The sequence below is a fragment of the Vidua macroura genome, chromosome Z (assembly GCF_024509145.1).
Source record: "Vidua macroura isolate BioBank_ID:100142 chromosome Z, ASM2450914v1, whole genome shotgun sequence".
Lineage (NCBI taxonomy): Eukaryota > Metazoa > Chordata > Aves > Passeriformes > Viduidae > Vidua > Vidua macroura.
In genome coordinates, this window is record NC_071611.1 from 42,337,234 (window position 1) to 42,358,196 (window position 20,963).

Sequence of the window (20,963 nt, forward strand, 5' to 3'; positions counted from 1 at the left end):
CTGCCCCTCCTACCCGTCCCAACAGAGATTGCACTCACTAACAGGTGAACACACAAACACACACTCCCAAGTTCCCCACGGACATATATACGGCATTTATTATTGTCCCCAGGAGCAAACACACACGTGTGTGCACACACTGCAGGTGCTCAGCCCCTCTGACAGTGCACATGGCTTGGCACACGCGTGTGCATGGTTACTGCTCCAGGTGATGGACACACGTCCTCCACATGCACTACCAGGGCGTACAGACCCCTTAAACACCGGGCATACTCCCGTTGGTGTGTGGGGGCTCCCACACGTTTAATGCACTCACTTCTCCCACTGTGCACAGGCACAGGGGTGCTCAGACACCCTGCACATACACGTGTGGGGGAGGCTCATCCATCCCACTGGACTCATGCAGGCAATGAACACACACATTCACCTTCTCCCAGCACACACAGGTAACTACACACACACAGACAGACCCTCTAAAAGGCGTGCGATGGGTGCAGCACCCTCTTACACACGTGTGCACAGACCCCTCACACAACCCTCCCTCCTTCATACTCCCTTCTCCTCACACGTTTATGTGTGTACAGCCTGCATATGTGTACACACCCCCATGCACTCCTCCTGACCAGCACCCACGCATGGATACAGCCTGCGGGTCTCCCAGTCCGCTGCCATATCGGTCCCAGTCCCTTCCGCGGCTCCGCGTAGAGCGCCTCCGGGCCGGCTCGCGGCGGGCCGGTCCGGGCGATCCCCCGGGGCTGCCGTAAGCCCAGCCCTCCCCGGGTGACTCCCTAGACGTGCGCTAGCAAATGGGAGCGGGGAGGGGTGTTGCTGTTTGACTGCCACTTGTTGCAAAAAAAAAAAAAAAAAAAAAAAAAAAAAAAAAAAAAAAAAAAGGAAGAAAGAGAGAAAGAAAGAAAAGAGGGAAAAATCCCACCCACCTTCATCTGCTGCGGAATAAAAGAAATATCGGCGGGCGCGGCGCCATGTGAGCGGCGGGCCGGGGCCGGGGCCGGGACCGGGCGGAGCAGCCGGCCGTGCCCCCCGGGACGGCGGGGCGAGCCCCGGGCGGCGCTCGGAGCCAGCGGCATGGTGGAAAACCCCAGCCTGGCGGCCAAACCCACCCTGGTGAGGGACGGAGCGGCCGGAGGGGCCCCGGCGACGCGGGGGTGCATGGCGGGAGCGGGGTAGGGACACCCGCGTTGGACAGGGAGTGGGATCGGGGTTCCCGGTGGGAGCGGGAGGGGCGTCCCGAGAGGACAAGGCGCCCGGTGAGACCTTCCGGCGGGATCGGGACACGGTCCCCAGCGGGGACGGGGCGTTGCGGGGCTCGGTAAGAGAGGGCTCCCTGTCGGGGGGGATGTCTCCGTTGGGACCGGGGAGGAAAGGGGTCCTCGGTAGTACGCGGTTCCCAGTGGAACTGGGGCGGGAGTCCCACCAAGACATGGGTCCCCAGCGGGATTGAGGAAGGAGGCTCCTCGGGTCGGACCCGTGTCCAGTAGGAGCGGGGAAGGTGTCGTCCGGAGGAGCCGGGATGTGGTACAGGAGGGCCGGGTCCCCCCCGGGGCAGGGTGCCGGGTGGTCCCGGCGGGGGAGGAAGCCCCTCCGGCGGCGGGAGCCGCGCCCGGCTCGGCGACGGTTCCGCGGGCAACTTTTGGGCAAGGCCCCCGGGAGCGGCGGGGAGAGCGAGTGGGGTGGGCGATGCTTCGTCCCCTCCCTCCTCCTCCGGCTCCGGCGGCAGCGCTGAGGCCGTGACCTGTGCCCGCAGCCGGCCGCCCCGCCGCGGGGCCCGGGGGCGGCGGGGGGGCTGCGCTTGGCGGCGGTGATGGAGAGCCTGCAGCGGCAGCAGGCGGCCCGCCTGGCCCGCGGCCCCGACGGCGCTCCCCGACGGCCCCCGGTGGAGCCCGGCCCCGGGCCGCCGCCCGCCACTCCCCGCCGGCGCCCGGCCTCCGACCCGCGCCCGCCGCTCCCCACTGCGGGGGAGGAGGAAGGGGACGAGGAGGAGGAAGAGGAAGAGGAGGACGACGGGGAGCCCCGCGACCCACCGCCACCACAGCACCACGAATGGACCTACGAGGAGCAGTTCAAGCAGGTAAGGAGGCATCGCTGCCCCGGCACCGACCGCTCCCAGCAGGCATCCCCGGTGTCCCCCCATGGTCCCCAAATTCGGCTTCAGCTTTCCCTGAATGAACAACTCTTTTGCCCCCCACTGCTCCCAAACCCTGTCTGCGTCCCACCCTAAATGGGCAACACCGTGCCCCAGCCCAGACCCACCCCGAGTAGATATCCTCCATGTCCCCATTAACCCCATTAACCCCAGACATTACTGCGATCCCACGGTAAATTAAACCCCACCAGTATACTCATCCTGTGCCCCCAAACCTCATCCTCCCCTAAATGGGTACCCCCTGAATGCTCTTCACTGTCCCTGTCCCTAAGCCCTGTCCCACCCTATAGGCATCATCAACCTATGTGCTCCCCATCTCCCTGATACCAAACCCCATTTCAACCCTGCTTCATGACCCCACCTCTTCAGTGTCCCCTGTGCCTGTCCACAGGCCCTGCATCATGATAGGGTGTCCAGTGTCCAGGCATCTCCCTGTGCCACCCTGATCTGTGCTCCATCCTGGTGCTATCCATAATGGGTAAAACAGGCTCAGGGACAGGAGGATGAGGGCACTTCAGTCTCATCCAGTTTTGGCAGGAGAGAAAGGGAACAGCAGCAGGGACCCAACTTTTGGTTGCTGTGGGGGCAGCAGTGCTGCTGCCTTTTTTGTTTCAAATTGCTCAACATGTTGTTATTTTGTGGGGCCGGGGCTCATCCCCTGTCTACAAGGCGGCAGGTTGAGATGCAGACAGGCCACGGGCAGCACATGCCCCCCCGGCTGTGATGCTGCCAGCGCTGACACTGCCTTGAAGCAGCCCAGGAAGGGCCGGGTGGGTGAACTGCACAGGCCAAACAGCTCATCCAGGAAGTGTTACATTACACCCCGCTGCACAGAAAAAGGCTGACTGTCCGGTTCCCGGGGTCAGCTGGGAGGTGGGAAGCAGCTCCTCCCTCCCAGGGAGGCTAGGAAGGCATCCCCGGCATTTCTCATCCTTCAGCCTCCCGCCCTGCCCCTGTCTGGGGCTGCCTGCTCTCCTTGTGCAGGGCAGGAATGTTGTGAATAGTAGGAGAGGAATGACAGGAGAGGTTGGGGTGCAGGATAAATCCTGCCACAGCTTCCCAGGGTGAGAGCTGGCTTGTTCCTTATTTACTCTCTTTGGGTTTTTTCAACCCTCATTGGAAAAGTGATGGACTCCTCATCCAGAGACCCACACCTGTGTTTCCCACCTTGTGGTGTGTCCCAGCCAGCCCAGGGAACAACAGGATGTCCTTCTGCAGTTTGGAACAGGCTGCGCTGCCAGCTTGCTTTGGGGTCTGCAGGGTGGCTGTCACTCCTGTCTCTCCCCTGAGATCATGCAGGAGGGGACATACCTCTGCCTGGGAGGGACATGTCCCTGCTGGGTCCTCCCCAGGCTGCAGGGCTGTGGCTCACCCAGCCTGGGGAACAGGTTCTCCACTTTCTGCAGGGACTCAGTGGGGAGGGTGGCTGTGCTTCAGCTTTTGGAGGTTTCCCAGGGGCTGGGCTGTGATGCTGTGGGGGAGGTGGGGGGCCAGCATGTGTCGGCTGGAAATCTGCTGGGGCAGTGGCAGTGTGGTTGTGAGGGTCCTGTAGTAGCCAGAACTGTATTTTCCATCAAGAGTCCCTGCTTGAAACTGCCCAAGCCATCATGCCATCACCCATGGTGAGGTTCAGGGCTTGTCCCTGCTCTCATCCTCCTGTACTGAGGGCACAGCTAAGTGAACAGAGACCACCAAATCCAGGCTGATTGGCAGAAAGTGGGCAGAGAGAGACTTCCCCTTCTCTCTCCAGTGGGGAGGATGCCTTGATGGGGATGGGGTGGGAGGTTGGTGCAGGACCAGTCCAAGAAGGGCTTCCGCAGAGCACAGTAGTGCTAAAAATGGGAGCAGAGGATGAGGTGGTTGTGCCTAAATCCACAGGGTTAATGAGCAAATGCTGCTTTGCACAAAGGAGCTTTTTGGGGAAATAGCCCACATGTATGGAGTAGTTTTATATGCTTCCTGAGGTGCTGGTTTAGGGAGTGGAGGCTGGTGAGACCTTTGCTCTGACTGGGAGGGCTGCTGTAATGTTACAAGGCTCAGAGACCCCCTCACCCCTGCTGCTTGCATCAGCCCCCGGCGCCGGTTTATGTACATTGATAAGGACACATGGGTAGAGACCTGGGCAAAGGTCTGGGAGGTCTCCGCACCCAGGGCTGTCAGGCAGACCCAGCCCTGAGATGGGGGGCACCAAGTGGGGTGTGATTATGCATTAACCATGAACCCCAGCTTCCCTAAGGGCTGAGATGCCTCCAGGTTTTAATTCTGTGGTGCTGCATTATGTTTGACTTGGGAGGGCACAGGTAAGAGCTTGGCATTTCTGGTGCCAAGCTCAGCTCCATGAATTCAGCTTTCGCCCTAGGGAAACCATGCATATAGAGAGGGAGGGGTGTGCTGGTTTCCTCCAAGTGATAGAAGAACAGCACTAGAACCTGGGGCTTTCTTCTCCATTCCCCGGGGTGGGAGGGATTTGAACATCTGGGCTTTGCATCCAGCTCTCTGTTAGCAGAGTGTTTGCTGGCAGGAGGATGCCATGCCAGGGCCCCTCTGGCATGTTCACAGCCATCTGTGACTGGGGGGATCAGGATCCTCTGAAGCTTCTTCCTCCCTTCCCAGGAGCAGCTGCAGGGGGTGAGCCCCAGCCAGCCCTTTAGGAACTCCAGGGTGTCTGGTAGCTTCGATGGTTAATTTGCGGGTGGCTGGTTTTGCCAGCAGCTGTTTACCATTATCCTCAGCCTAACCCTAGAGTGGCTGTTCCTCTTGCCTTGCCTGTCCCTGATGCCAGGAGTTGCCTCTTACACCCACCCACCTGTCTTTAACATGCATTTAGGGAGGGCTTGCCAGCTGTGAATGTGTGCACTCACATTTCAGAGCCTGAAGGTGTTTGTTCCCCTTTAGACAAAGACCTCCTTGTGCCACAGACGGTCATCCCAAAATGAGTGGTGTGCACCCTCCTACCTCTGTCCCTATTGCTTTCTCCAGTGCTGTTGTCCCTGGGGATGGAGGAAATAGAGTCAGGAATGTTCAGGGAATGGAGGTAGCTTAAGAGGAGGACTCTGAGGAGAGGGTAGTGTCTCCATGCCGCAGTCCCCTCCTCGCCGTCAGCACATCTTCAACCTAAGGGCAGGACCAAGGGCTCCCAGGACTAAATTAGAGGGTCTCTGGTCACACTGCAGAGGCAGAGAGGGACGAATGGACACAGTGTGTTTGCCCCTATCCACGTCTGCCTGGAGGCTTTTCTCCAGCGAACCCATGAGCAGAGCTGTGCCCCTAATCTGGGGCCACCTGCAGTGGGGCTGTGGCATTAGCAGCAAGGGTCAGTATGCCAGTCCCTGGAGCTCCAACAGTTCTGGCAACCCAGCAGCAGTGGAGGGCACAGGACAGGACAGGACAGGAGGGTGCTGGGGTGTGGCTGGAAGGGCAAACAGAGGTGTTCTTGGGGTGTGTGTGCCCACAGACCAACCTGAGTGTGTGCATCTGCATAAATGCACATGTAAGTATGGGGGTACGTGTGTGTATGTGGACCCGCATGTGTACCCCTGTGTGTAGCAATTCTTGGGAGGCCCTGTGTGTCTGTATGGATCCACAGGAGCGTGCAGAGTGTGTGTGAACCCATGGGAGTGCTGGAATGTGTTTATGGATCCATATGAGCATGCAGGTGTGCATGGATCCATATGGCTGTAGGTGTGTATATGGCACTGTGTGTGTGTGTCCACAGGAGTCTGAACACACCCATGCATGTACAGGCACATGTGGGGTGTCCCAGTGTGTTTAGGCATCTGCATGCCCTTACCAGTGTCACAGTCTTGGAATTGCATGGATCCACGGGTGCTTGAGGCAGGGTTTGAGGGCTGAGCTCCCTCCAAGGTCGCCCACAGTGCTGAGCAGTCCTGGTGATGCCAGTCACCTGCTCCTATTTGCTGCCCCCAGGGCACTTCCTGGCCCCACTGGAATCTGTGGGATGCTCAGAGCCTCAGAAGCTGCCACAACACTATCTTCCAGACAGGGTCCAAAGGGTTTGGGAATGGGAGTCCAAAGAGGAGGTGTAAAAACTAGTTGAGGGCATGAGAATACTATGGAGGGGAGAGGAGCACTGTCAGGAGCTCACAGTGAGGCTGCTTCCAGCTCCCTCCCCAGCTACCTCCCTGAAATCAGATGCCAGTTGGGTCTTTGAGGAGGATGCACCCCCACATTAACTTGGGCCTCCAATAATCAACTAATTGGGTTAATAATGGAGGTAAATGTCCTGTGCTGCCAGCCAGCTGGGCAGGGCTGCAGTGGGGAGATCAGATCTGAGGTGGTGGATTCTGGTCTCAAAGGGATGGATGGATGGATGGATGGATGGATGGATGGATGGATGGATGGATGGATGGATGGATGGATGTGCACAAGGATTGTGTGTGTATGTGAAGAGTGTGTAGGGATGCCTAAGTGGGGACAGGGTCTGTGCAGAGGGGGAGCACATACAGGGGCTGTGTGAGTGTGCTTGCTGGGGCTGCTTGTCCAGGGTGAGGGTGCACAAGGAGAGCATGCACACATGTGTGCATCTGCAGAGCAAGCTGCAGTGTGCATGAATGTGCAGAGGGTGAGCAGACTCTATGTGGGGGCTCTGGAAGCCTGTCCCCTGGGGCACAGGGCACCCACTGGAGATGCCTCTGTTGGTGAGGCTGTGTTCTCCATCATGGATCCAGAGCTTACATCCCATGTCTGTGGGACAGCATGAGTGAGAACCAGGCCCAGATTCTCTTTCTGCTCAGACACACAGCTCTTCCAGTAGCTGAGGCAGGGGCTGGGGTTGCTTTCACAGGGTGTGGTTTGGGGCAGCCACCAACCTTTCCTTCTACATTGTCGCTTCAGAGAAGTTGTAGGAAGGGGATGGGGCCAGAGGTGCATGGTGGAGAAGGGGATTGAACAGCCCATGCGCATCCCAGGCATGCACACAGCCCCTGGCAGCCCCCTGTACTCACAGCCCCACAGCAGGTGTGTGCATACACAGACCCGATGTGTGCTAGAGCATGTCCTGTGTGCTCACCCATACAAGTGCCTTGGGGGTGTGTGTGCGTGGCTTGGGGACACCTAGGGTGCCATGGTTCCAGTCACCTAGTAAGGGATTGAAGGGGAAGGGTGTCCCACGACTTCAGTCACCCATGGAGGTATCAAGGGTTGGGGGAGGACAAGAATGGAGGGGGAGGCAGACATGGAGAGGAAAGCAAGGATGAAGGGGGAGGCAGTGGCGTAGCAAGCACCGCTGGATCAGGGAGGTTAACCCAAACAAATCTGCTCATTGACTCCCTGTCTGCTCAGCCATGAACGAGTAACAAGGGGCTGATCGTGGGGGACGCACGTTCGCCAGGAGCCGGGACTGCCTCTCCCATGCCGCAGCCCCCAGACGGGACAAGGGGCCATGAAGGGTTCCCATGGCGGCACCACACTGTCATGGGCTCCGTGTTTCCTCTGGCTCCTGCCTGTGGGGCAGCCATGCCAGCACCCCGTGCCGCAGTTTTCCCTCCTGCAAAGTGTGTTAGGCAGAAGAGTGGGGACCCTGTGAGCGCCCCACGCCATGCCGGGGCCAGGCTGTGGGTGGGGGGCTGCTGTCCCAAGGCCAGTGCTTGCCAGACAACCTTGCGCGGGGCCGGGTTAATGTTTGCAGCAGGCAGCCCTCCCGGGAGCAGCTGCGGCAGGAAGGGGGGTTTTCATGACCTGCCGGATCTGCTGCATTATCAGCGCTGATTAAACCTGCCTACTCTATAAAGAGCCGTTAAATATTAAGCATGATGAAAGGCTTTGAGGGGGAACCACAGCACTGGGAGAGGTCCCCAGACACAGGTGTCCAGCCACGCTAGTGGGGTAACTGCTGAGGTTGGTGGTGTTGGGATGAGTGAGCACCCTGCACCGCTCAGGGCTCTGGGGTCAGGGGAGCAGTGTCCCCCCGCAAGCCAGCGCTGCCTTTGAATGCAACTGACTGTCCCAGCAAAGCCGTCCCATAACCATTAACTTATTAACAACTGGTGGAAGAGGCGAGTGGTGGCTTGCAAGGTCAGGGGGTGGTTTGTGCCTGGCGGGGAGTGAACTGCCCCCCAGCTCTGGCAATGGGGATTGGGGGAGGGACCTAAAAACCCTTAGTTTGTTGTGTGTGCTCCATGGCAGGGAAGACTCTAACTGTGGATACTGTTGGGATCCCTGAACCCCAGTGTGCTCAGGGCTGTGCCTCAACTGGGAATGGCCAAATCCTGTGATTATCTGCAGGGTAAACTGAGGCATGCCAGCAGGGCACAGGGGAGGACACCCCAGTGTCTGGGTGCTTGGTTGTGCACCAGCCATCTTCCTCGGGAAGGATCTCAGAGGCAACAGTCGAGCTCCAGAGAGGTGCAGTGACTCCAAAAGAGTTCATCAGCAGTCAGCCACCCGTGGAGTGTGGCTGGGGGGTGCAGGGAGGTGAGCATTACCTGGGCGCCCTGCGTGAACAGTGGCCAGATGGAAAAATTAGCAGTGTGGCTAATCAATGTGGTGGATATTAAGCAGCTGAGGGTTGGGGGGTTTGCATGGTGGGGGGGAGCTGAGCAGGGTCTAGGATCAATACAGCTCATATTAAGTGGCTTAAATCCTGGCTGCTGATCTGAGCCCTCACTGCCAGCAGGAGGTGGGAGCTGAGTGGGGAGTGTGGGGGTCCCACTGAGATCACTTCTCTTGGCAGCAGGGCCCAGGGGGGACTGTGTGGGGACTCACCAGACCAGGGAAAGCTGAAGTGCCTGGCAGGTGGCTTAGCACTTCATCACAGCCTTCCTCTGTCTAGTGTGTCAGCTAGGCTAAGGGGTCTCAGGGACCCAAGCTTCATCTCTAGAAGCCCTCCTGGCTCCAGGAAAGTCATGCCCTGGGTGAATGAGTGGTGCTAACAGTGTTACTTAATCGTGAGGAGGAGGAGGAGGAGGAGGAAGCACAAGGCTTATTCACATCCTGTTAATAAACCATGTTCGACCCGCTGACCTTTAACCTGCCTGACAAGCCCCGTTATCCCCATCCCTTAAGGAATATAGATGTTGCCATGACAATGGGATGACAGGAGGGAGCAGGTCCCAGAGCTGCACCCAGCGTGGGGTGTGGGTTGAGGACACACCGAACTAGCCCTGCACAAGCACCCAGGCCAGCAGTGTCAGGTGGAGGTGGGATGCTGCTGGGGTTCCAAGGCCAGTGGGGTGGCCAAACATGGACACATCCCCGAGGCCAGCAGAGCAGGGCTGCACTGCACACCAGTGGGATATTGATCCCGGGACTTGACAGTTTAATACTTCCGTTTATAGAGGAATATAGTTACATCGATGGCGTTAAATGAGTTACTAATTATATCAATACAAACACGATTAAAAGGGTCCTTGCTCATAGGTCACCACAAGCAGGAGCCACTGGTTGTGTTGCACAACTGCCTCTGGGCAAGGCTCAGACCACTGCTCCAAGGCACGTGGCCGGGGGATGCTCTGGGGCTCTATGTGCCCTGCGGGGTCAGGGGTGCCCATTTATGTGGAGTGCCTGTCTGGGGTTGTGTATGCATGTGTGGGACAGTACATCCCCTTCTGGAGTTCTGTGATCCTGTTTGGGGCTCTATGTGCCCATCTGGGGTTGAGGATGCACATACAGGGTTTGTGTGTGCATATTTTGGGTTGTGCATGCATGTATGGGGCTCTGCCCATTTGGGGCTGTGCATGCCCAGCTGGGATTTGTGTGTGCCTGTCAGGGTTGTGCATGCCTGTCTAGAGTTGTGTGTTGCATTCTGGTGTTGTACATGCTCCTCCGGGGTTGTGACTGCCTGTCCAGAATTGTGTATGTATGTATGGGGTTGTGAATGCCTGTCTGGTGTTGTGTGTTCCAGTCTTGGGTTGTGGGTGCACATACAGCAGTGTGCATGTTCCATCTGGGGCTGTGCACACACATTTGGAGTGTGTGCCCATGATGTGTGTATGGGGTTGTGGATGCTCCTGCAGTTCTGCTGTGTGCCCGTGGAAGTCTGCGCACGCACCAGACTGCTGTACATGCCTGTGGAAGGCTGTGCACATCCAGATGTGGCTGTGTGTGTCTGTGTAGGGATTTGTGCCCCTGTGGGTTGTGTGTGCCTGTGCATCACAGGCTTGTGCACGCTCCTGTGATGTTCTATGTGTCCTTGTGGGGCTGTGCACACTAATGCAAGGTTTTACAGGATTGTACATGCCTATTCCACCTTCTGTGTGGCACTGGGGGGATCTGTGTCCCTGTACAGAGTTGTGCCTATGCTTATGTGGAGCTGTGCACTGCCCACGACGGGCTGTGCACGCTCCTGTGGGGTTGTGTTGACCACACAAGGATGTGCACGCCTGTGGGGTTGTGCAAGCCTAGGTGTATTGTGCGTGCCTGTGTAGAGTTGTATATGCTCACATGGGCTTGTGCACCCCCACATGGGACAGTGGCAGCCCATGTGGGGTTATGTACACCCACGTGAGGCATGTGTCCCTGCACAGCAACTTTGTGTGGCCCAGAAGACCTCTTCTCCAGCCTGGGCATCCCCAAATCTCATGGAACACCCCATGCATCCCAGGCGTACCAAGGGCCATGCCGGCTTGTCACCAGCTATTCAGCTCCGCTCTCATCTCCACTTAAAAGCTGACCTTTGCTCCCTGTTTGATGTAATGTGTTTTTGCATCTCAGTGCCCCACAGATAAAAGGTTAGAGGTTAATAAACAGTGGAAAAATAGAACCTGGCCCTTGAAGGTCACACCTGTTTTGGGGGCTGGAGTCAGTAGCAGCCTGCTCTAGGTGGGATCCTGCCTGCATCCATGGGAGGAGAAACATGAGTGGCACAGTGGCACCCAGGACAGAGGTGTGTGGGTGCTGAAGCCCATCCACTAGGTGACCCTCGGGAAGGCCATGGCTTCACCTTGCAGTGGGATGAGTGGTAGTTGCCAATTCTGTGGGTTTACCCCTGCCTTTACAAGCCAGATGTCAGGTGATATCAAAGCACTTGGTGTGGAGGTCTTCCAGAGGCAGGGACCGGCAGGAAAATGCAGGCAAAACCTGGCTGACACAGCCTTCCTGGGGCAGAAATCAAAGCAGCCTCCTGGAGCTTTGCTCAGAGCCTGACCTAGTTACTGTAATCAATGGCTCTGGGACCTCCTGGAAAAGAGCAGGCGATGGGGAGGGGGCACAGAGCGAGGCAGGGAACTCTGCGGTAGAGAGGGACACAATACTGGCACCAAGGGGTCAGGGCGCTCCAAGAGCACCCAGCTGCAAGGAGGGGATACGTAAGCAGGGAAGCAGTGCAGAGGGAGCTCCATGGAGCCAGGCAGTCAGCACCTGTGGCTAGGGTGAGAGTCTGGCAGTTGTACCTCTAGACAAAGTTAGGGACAGGCAGTTTGCACCGATCTGTCTCTGACAAGAGACAGGCAGCTGGCACCTGAGTTAGACAAGGGACTGTGTTAGGTGTGTCTGTTCAGTGGTGGGAACCGTGGGGTGTCTAGAAGCATCCTCACATCCCTGTAGTTCCCCAAATTCCCCCATCCCTACATCCTCATATCTCCATGTCCCCAAAGTCTCTACACCCCACATCCTTACATTCTCATGTCCCTGTATTCTTGTGTCCCCATTGCATCCCTGCATCACCTCAACTCCGTGTCCCCTGACTCCCTGCAGCTCCACATCCCTACATTCCCATATCTCTGCATTCATGTGTCCCCATGGCATCCACCCCCATCCCCACATCCCCGTGTGCCTGCAGCCTGACGACCCTTAAGCACAGCTCCCTTTATCTGTCTGGTGAATGATGTTCTGTGTGGAGTGAGGTGTGTGCTCCCTTTTTATTGTTTTTTAACGGCCTTTCCCAGCACAATTGTTTTTTAAACGACTCTATTTTGTGCCTGACTTTGTTTTCCAGCTTGCATTTCTTTGTATACGTTTTGGAAATCCATTCTGGACTGCTGAGTTTTGTTTCTTTTCAATGGCTTTAAATTCTTACCGGGCTTGCTGGGAGGAATTGGTGTCTATAGTGTCTTCGATTGGTGCTAATTTTTCCTTCATGTGCTCTGACTTTTACTGCTGGGCCATCGATCTGGCAGGCTCCAATTTGTCATGGTCACTCAGGCGCTGTGCTGGAATCAGGCGAGCCCGAACCTTCACTCGGAGCTGGCACTTGGTGTCCCTGGCTGCACTCACCTCCCCAGTGCTGTCCCTCAGCTCAGGCTGTGTCCATGTGTCCAGACCCGCGAGCACCCACAAGTATCCTCACAGCCACATGTTTGTGTCTGTGCAATCCTGTGCACATGGCAGCCCTGGCACTTGCAGCTCCCTTGATGGTACCCAGTGACATGGTCGAGCCAACTTTTCCTTCCCCAGGATGGGATCATCCCCCACTGTTCAGATGGGCCTGTGTCCCTGTGAGGGATGAGGGTTGATGAGGATGCTGATCCCATGCTGGGACTTCGGGAACAACAACACTTGGCAGTGCCAGAGCAGAGCTGAGCATCCTGGTCCCGGGGTCCTGGCTGGGGCTTGGTTTTTGCTGATGCCTCTGGGCTGTGATTCTTGCATCTAAGAGGGTGAGGGGTGGGACAAACTGAGGCACAGACCCAGCGTCTCTGCAGCAAAGATTCAAAATTGTGGTCTGTGGGGAGCCCGTGCCAGACCCGAGGAACAAGGAGAGCCCACACCCAGGCTGAGGGTGTGTCAGGGGATTCTGTTAGTGGTGCACAGAGCTGGCAGAGCAGGCAGGTGGGGCCAGGGGTGATGCCAGCTTCTAGCACAGGCAGTGTTCAGCCCCAGGCACTGCTCCCCTCCCCATTCTCACCTGCATGTCCTGGAAGCACTGACCCCTCTCTCTCCTGCCTCCAGCTCTATGAACTGGATGAGGACCCAAAACGCAAGGAGTTCCTGGATGACCTCTTTGGCTTCATGCAGAAGAGAGGTAAAGGTGGGTGGCTGGGGTGGGTGCCACTGCCATCCCTGCCTCAGCTGCTGGGGGTGGGGCTCATGGTGTGTTGCTCTCAGGCTCTGAGTTGCTCCACGTCTCTTCAAATCCCTCAGGCAGCTCTTGTGGTGCTCCCCCTGGCTCTCCCCTGTAACCCCAAGCTGGGGCAGATGTCCATGCAGATATCCCGGATATCCCATGCCCATTAGCGATGCCCAGCAGGGATGCCCACACTGGTGAAGATGTCCATTGACATACCCCTTGGTGACAAGCATTAGCAACACCCGTTAATAATGCCCATTAGCAGTTTTCAGGACGTTTTAGGCAAGCCCGGTGGGAATGCTCTTGGCAGTGTCCTTTAGGGCTCCCTGTTAGCAGCACCTGGTGACAATGCCCACCATCAGCACCTCTCAGCGATGCCTATGATTTGCGGGAGTGGGGCCAGCAATCCGGGCAGTGCCGGGCACCCAGGGGTTAAGGGCTCACCAGCCAACCCATCCTCATCGGAAATCTTTACTATCGGCACGGCACGGGGAGCCGGCTCCCAGGGACTCGATAAATGCTTTAACCTTCGCCCTCCCCGGCCGGGCCTGCGACAATTAAAAGTTGCCGAGCACGGGCGTGTGGCCGGCCGTATTAATCAGAGCCTTTTGCTGGTGTGTGGATTAATGAACAAGCCGCTCGATAGCCAGTAAACCCCAGGCAGAGGTTAATGCCGAGCTAATTAATGGGGAAAGGCTGAGGAGGGTGCAGGAGCTTTGGGGCTGGCTGTTCATGGGGTGAGGGAGGGCAGAGGGGGCAGTCACTTGCACACCCTGCCCATTGGAAGGGTGGTGAGGGTCCCCACCTGGCTGTGGGGCTGCAGAGATTGACTTTTGGTCTGGGCTGGGACACCACAAACTTGTTGCAGTCATGGGTGTGTGGTGAGTGGCTGGCACATCCACAGGACTCACGCTGGGGCCAGTTGTTGGCTGTGGATGGACTGGGTACTGCCCCATGGGTGCCCCCTGGCCCTGGTGCAGAGCTGTTGGGAGCGAGCGGAAGCATCAGCACTGCCTCAGCCCTCCAGCATCCATCAGCTACAAGATTCATGGGCTGTTCTGCAGCTTCATTATCTCTCTCTCCAGAGCTAATTAACTCCCTCGCTATTGGGGCTGGGGCTAATTAAGTAAGTGCCTGCTGGTGTGGGGAGGAGGGAGGGAGCCTAATGCTTCCCTGACAGTGCTGCTCCACATCCCTCTGTGTCTGGATGTCCCACTCCTGTGCCCTCCATCCCTTCTGTCCTGCCTCCCCTCTGAGTGGGTGCCATCCCTCTGGGGAGGGCAGGCAGGGTGTGGGTGCACAGGTACAGGTGTGAAGGGATCAGTGTGCATGAACCTGTTGGAGGAGACAGGGATTTTGGACTGGGGTACTAAAGAGAAAGAGGGCAGAAGGGCTGAGGGGAAGGACAGCATCCCAGGGGTCATCAAGAGCTAGGTAAGAAGCAGTACCTGAGAACCACTGCAGGTGCAGCTGGGGCACCCAGAGGTGCATGGGCAGGGGACTGTGACACCCAGTCTGTGTCTCCAAGGTCTCCAGGAGGGGTTGATGTCCACAGAGTGAGCCCTGCTCAAAGGGACTGCATCCTGCTTGCTGTCTGTCAGGACAGTATCAGCACTGACATTTGTCAGCAGAGTGGAAAATTTGTAGGGCTGAAAAATGGGTTGGGGGGCAGACCTTCTGAGGCCACCCCATGGCACAAGGGCTGGCCCTGGTACTCATGGAGGTGATACAACCACCACCATCAGATACGGGGTTACAGGGTAGAGGCAGCTCATGGCCATGCTCCAACTTCTATGGCACCTCAAAGGCAATAATCAGGGACAGAAGGGGGCTTTTCCTGCATTTGCTTTCTGGGGTCTGCAAGCTCCTCCCACCATTTCACCATCAAGCTGAGTGCCCTGCTGATAGCACGGGGCTGTTAATCAATCAAGGCGCTAATTGCAGCACCACAATGGCTGCATCACCTCCCTGGGCTTTTGTGCCCTTTGCCCTGGCTGGGGCCGGGGCCATCACTCTGTGGGGATGCAGACAGGTGCCTTTGTCAGTGGGACCAGGCATCCGCCACTCAGCCTGCACAGCCCTGAGATTAATGGTGAGGCACTTTCGTAAGCCACCAAGGATGGAGACAGGAGAAGAGAAATCCATGGGCCATTGGCTGGGGGCTGAGACCCTGAGAACTCATTGTTTGAGGGTGAGGAAGAGCCCTCAAACTGGCTCCCCGAGGTGATGGGTCTTGTGCCAGCAGCCCCAAGCAGGGCTGGTGAGCTGCTGACAGCAGATGTCAAGTCAATATCTCTGCCTTTCTCCCAGAAGGATAAACTCCTCTCCCCCTTCCTGACCTGGTGAACAACACAGACACACAGAAAAAAAAAAAAAGTTAAATTAACTCAGTAAAAGAATAAAGAGAGCTCATTTTTCAGGCTTATGTGAAGAAGCCAAGCCAATATCAGGGCCATAAATTAGGGATGCTGGAGGATGGCAGTGAATGACGGTTTTGTTTAAGGGGCGAAGTGCAGTCGTGACAACCTCCCTTGGCCAAATGGATGGCTTTCCAATACTGCCTGTGCCCCGCCACCTTGCAGGAGGAATAAATATGGGGTGGAATGGCACAGAACGGGACAGGGTGGGATGGAATGTGATGCTTGTCCCTTCTCTGCCCAGCTTCCAGCGAATGCCCAGACCATTGTCCCAAGGAGACATGGAGCACAGCAAGGCTGTGAGGTTATCTGAGGGTGTTGAAAAAGTGGGGAGGGTTTTTTAGCCAGACTTGTTGGCTGTGGAGACCATGCTGATCTATACTGGGCTCACAGAACCCTGGTGAACCCATGTCCCCTTGCCCCATAGCCTAATAGAAGAGGGTGATGGTGGGGCACCAGGGGTCAGGGTCTCTGCTGAGAGCAGTTGAAAAGGATTTGGGGTCATGTTTCTTGAAGCAGGGCACTAAAGTCCTTTAAGCAGAGGAAACTTCTGGGGCCATCTGTAGGGTTAAGAGGTTTTTCAGGAACTCTTTGGAAGAGTCTGGAGCTGGAAGAGAAAACCTCTCCAGAGAGAGATGGTAGGCTGAGCCCTCCCAGAAGGGTTGTGGGGGTCATCCCTCTTCAGAAAGGGATGGGTCTCTTTTTAAAGTGTAGATGGAGTCTCTCTTTATGGGGCTCTAAAAAAGCATTACGGAGTGAATCATTCTAGGATGCTCTGAGAGATTTTGTAGATTGGTGCTGTACAGCTAGCTCTGAGAATTGTAGGGAGACAACTTTATCTAAGGGTGTCTGGAGGGGGTACTTTGCCCATCCCACTGAGGCTCCATATCCCAGATGAGAGCATACCCAGCTGCACTGACAGCTCCATCAAAGGTGACTCTTCTGCCAGCATGCTGGGGTCTCCCCTGTTTTTTGGCACAGTTCCACTCTCCCAGGCACCCTGGGGTCTTACCTGCATCCCAGGTGCCCATGGGTGCTCACCTGAGCATGGAGAGATAAGACTCCTATTGTGCAGTGGCAGTGGGGGGAGAGTGGAGGGCTGTAATCCCAGATACAAAGGGTCCCTGTGGGCAGCCCCCCACATCCCCCCACACCTTCTTCTGTCTCCTGTGTGCCTCCGGAAGGAACACCAGTGAACCGCATCCCCATCATGGCCAAGCAAGTGCTGGACCTGTACACACTGTACCAGCTGGTGACAGACAAGGGTGGCCTGGTTGAAGTCATCAACAAGAAGATCTGGCGGGAGATCACCAAGGGCCTCAACCTACCTACCTCCATCACCAGCGCTGCCTTCACCCTCCGCACACAGTGAGTCCCTGGCAGCGTGGCAGGTGGGGGACACCTCTCCTGGGATACCTGCTGGCTCACATGCCCCAGAGCCCTGGATGAGGTCTGACATGGAGTACCACAAAAGTGGTTGGAGGGCTCTGCTCCTTCCCAAGGGCTCTTTGCTCAGCACAGGGCTGGCTGGGAGGTGCACGACTGTGGATCTCCTCCTGGCTCTCTCCCTGTGCAGATATATGAAGTACCTGTATCCCTATGAATGTGAGAAGCGGGCACTCAGCTCTCCCGGAGAGCTCCAAGCTGCCATCGACAGCAACCGTCGGGAGGGGCGGAGGCAGACTTTTGGCACAGCACTCTTCAACTACTCACCAGCCAGCACCCCAAGCCTGCTGGGCACCCCCAAAATGCCTCTGCCAGCTCTTAGCATCTCCACACACAGCTGTGGCCAGCTCAGCCAAATGCACAGTGTTAAGAAAGGTGAGTGAGGATTCCATCTTCCCAGAGATGGACACTACTCCAGCAGAAGGGATGTTCCCTATCTGTTCTTGCCCTTTTTGCTTGGGGAAAATAGGAACCATGTTGTTCTTTTAGTCCCTTTGAGGGAGTGAAATGAGTTTATTTTCCCTGGTTTTGGAGAAGGACCAAGCCCAGATATTGGGAGTGGTGTCTTGCTCTGCCCCATTGCTGGTGGGGTGGAATTGGCACCAGTGGGGATGGTGAGGTGGGGTGGTGATATGGGACCCACTGAGCTCTCTTGGTCACTGCAGAGGACGGAATGCTGGCAGCATCAGTGCCGGGGCACATTGCTGTCCCGGTGGGACTGGCTGGCCACCATCTCACAGCAGCCCAGGCAGCAGCTGCCTCACAGGCAGTGGTGCTGGAGCAGCTGCGGGAGAAGCTGGAGACAGGGGAGCCCCCAGAGAAGAAGGTGGCCCTGACAGTGGAGGAGCAGCAGCAGCTGGTGCAACATGCGCTTCAGCACAACCTTCTGGCCATGGCCTCCCAATTCCCCATGAACATCAAGATCTCCAACCGAGGTAAAGAGATGCAGCACCTCAGCCTTGGTCATCCCTTTCCCTGGCACCCAAGGTGGGAACAGCAGCAGCCACTGGAGAGGAGTATGGATGCCCAGAGGGACTGCATCCCGGCTTATCTGTCTCGGACAGGTTCTTGTTTCTGTTTCGCTTAACACTCATATTGGTATTTCCTTTCCCCAGATGACAGACAGGAGACTGCATTGAACCTGTCCACCAACAGCATTAGCAGTATCAACATGTCAATAGAAATAAATGGAGTTGTCTACACAGGTAAATAGAAGGGCTGCTTGGCCCATGTAATTGCGGCCGGGAAATCCAATAATTTATAGCCACTGCCTGGCCAGCAAGTCCTTCCTTCAATCTGATGTCTTTACTATAAAATCCATCGTAATGAAGTGGCAGGGCTTGGGGAGAGGGGGCAGGAGAAGGAGGGGGTTGACAAAGATGGAAATTGGCCCAAAGCAGGTGCTAGCGATGAAGGGCTAAAGTAGGGGGTGAATAGATGGACAGATGGACAGACTCTGGCTGAGAAGTGACCCTGCATCTAGGGTCATTCCACACCACAGGGTCCCAAAGGCAGGGCTTGGATTTGGGGTCACCCCTATGCTTGTGTGCCCAGAGGGTCTCTGGCTAGGTGTGGGGATTGGCTGATTGCAGAGTATTGTGCAGGGAAAGATGTTGGGGTGCTTTGGTGGAGCAGAGGATCCTTTGGGGTGCCAATGTGCACCAGCCTGGCTAAGCAGCCCATCCCATGCTCCCCAGATCCATGCCTGTCCTGCTGAGATATCCTACAATTAAATGAATGGCTTTGCCTTCAGAACTTAAATATATTTAACAAATGGGAAAGGTCAGGGCTAAGCATCATGTGGGGCTGCCATCCAAATGGGCCCTGGGCCACCCCACAGGCTGTCCCATGCAGGCAAGGATGACTGGGTTGGGGGAGACACCACAGGTGATGAGAGGGGACTGAAGCCCCCATGAGTCTTGGTCCCACACTCCCCAGCCTGGGTGCTGGGGGCCAGGTGAGCTGATCCTCCAGCCCTGGGCTTGCCCTAACCGGCTTGTTCTTGTCCCACAGGTGTCCTCTTCGCCCGCCGGCCCTCAGCCACCCTGGCACCTGGTGGAGGGAGTACCCAAACCCATCCAAACTCCATGCCTGCTCCAAACCCCCTGCTCCCAGCCTCCTCTCAAAGCCACACTCCCACTAGCACCTCACTGTAAGGCAGATGTGCCCCCACCCTGAAAGCAGCTGGGGGTGCCCAGAGTCTGGGATCTGAGCTGTGGGACCTGCTGGGCCAGCAGGGTGGGATGGGGGACCCAGAGGTGCCTCTTGCTGCAATGCTGAGCTGTGTCCATGCAAGGCTGGGAACACCCATGCTGGCCCTTTTATCCCTTATCCCCATGTGTGCCATCTGACAGACACACACACACACGTTCCTTCCCAAGTCACCACCCCCCGGTGACCCTCCCATACATCTCCTGCTGCCCTGATGCCTGGGGGACCCCTGGGACCTGCATGCTGCATCCCCTACATCCTGCAGTCCCTAACCCACCTCAATGCACGCACTGCTGCTCCTGTACACACCTCAGTGCATACACTATATCCCCAGCACACACCCTTGATGCCCACATTGCCTCTCCATACACACCCTCCGTGTAAACACTGCAGGCACGATATACTGCAGCCCCTGTAAACTGTAGCCCCTATACACTGCAGCCCCGATATATATACTGCACCCCCTACCCACTGCAGACGCCCCTACCCAGTCCTCCTGTGCTGCCTGGGCTTGATGTCCCTGCCCTGAGACACCCCCAGGGTGGTGGCATCTCAGCCCCCCAGGTCCTCAGCTCAGGGGGATCACTCTGGGGGGGCAAATAATGGGGATATTGGTGGGAATGGTGCAGGTGAAGCTTATTGGGGTGTGGCTGGGGTTGGAGGTTTGTTGGTGGGGGGGAGGGCAGAGTTGCCCAGTAGATCCCCCCCACCACCAAAGACTGTTGGGTGCCAGGGTCCCCAGATGGGTGACAGGGAGACAGAGGGTACTCTGAACTACCTCGTTGGGGCTGGGCAGGCGCCTCCTCCACCCGTGTGTACCCCAGGGTGCCAAAGCAGGTGAGCGTGGAGCGATGCTTACCTCTACCTCAGTGCAGGGGGCTCGGCAGCACCAGCCTGCTCCCCGCACTCCCACCACAGCTGCGCAACTCTGTGTATCTATTAAAGGAAATTAACTCCTGAACCAAAATGGTGCTGAGGGTTGTGTGCAGGGCACGGTGCCACCCACAGAGCCCCAGGGCCCAGATGGAGGTGCAGGACACCCCAACAGCCTGTGATACCCTGGGGTAACACCTGCGATGCCTGAGGTTTCACAGCCCATCTCAGGCTTGCCTCCAGCTCAGCTTCTGGGAACTCTGAGTTGCAAACAAGTGCCCTATGCCCACAAAAGCTCGCAGATATGGGCTGGATCAGACAGGGCACCAACTCCAGCTGTGCCAGCCAGGCTGTGTGGCTTGCCCCCATGAGCCCTCAGTGGCAGCATGGGTGGGGATCCCATAGGCTGCCCTGTGCCAGGGCAGTTCCATGACAGTGGAGCTGCTGAAACCATGTCCATGGGGCTGTCAGGTTGGACCTGGCGAGATACCAGCAGTGATGCACCAGCCTGGCACCTGAGCAGTGCCCATAGAGGACACAGGTGACCGTGGTGGAGCTGGCAGGCACACACGTATGTGGGTGGTCACTTGTGCTCCCTTGTACAAACTCAATGGCATGCACACTCAGACTGTCGCACTCATGCTCACACATGGACTTCCACGTGTGTGCAGCCACCTGTACATTTGAAGAGGCACAAGGGACTTCTGTGGGGACAGACACTCCAGCTAGAGGCAACCACGAAGATAGGTCCCTTGCACCCAAGGGGACAGAAACTCCTGATTGAGTCCCACACTGAGGCCAGACTCAGACCCCTGGGGACACACAGCTTCTCGGGGACAGCCCAACTCAGTCCCTCGAGGACAGTCCCCAGTCCTCCGGGAACAGCCCC

General features: G+C 57.0%; 1 protein-coding gene across 1 annotated transcript; it reads left to right on the plus strand.

The window, feature by feature from the left end:
* The first annotated feature begins 936 nt into the window (after window positions 1-936).
* Window positions 937-20,197, plus strand: ARID3C (AT-rich interaction domain 3C). The gene is made up of 8 exons (XM_054004276.1): window positions 937-1,125; window positions 1,766-2,089; window positions 13,010-13,082; window positions 16,729-16,912; window positions 17,121-17,365; window positions 17,656-17,925; window positions 18,106-18,195; window positions 19,004-20,197. The coding sequence occupies exons 1-8, from the start codon at window positions 1,087-1,089 to the stop codon at window positions 19,144-19,146; spliced, it is 1,368 nt and encodes a 455-aa protein (XP_053860251.1). The 5' UTR covers window positions 937-1,086; the 3' UTR covers window positions 19,147-20,197.
* Window positions 20,198-20,963: the final 766 nt, after the last annotated feature.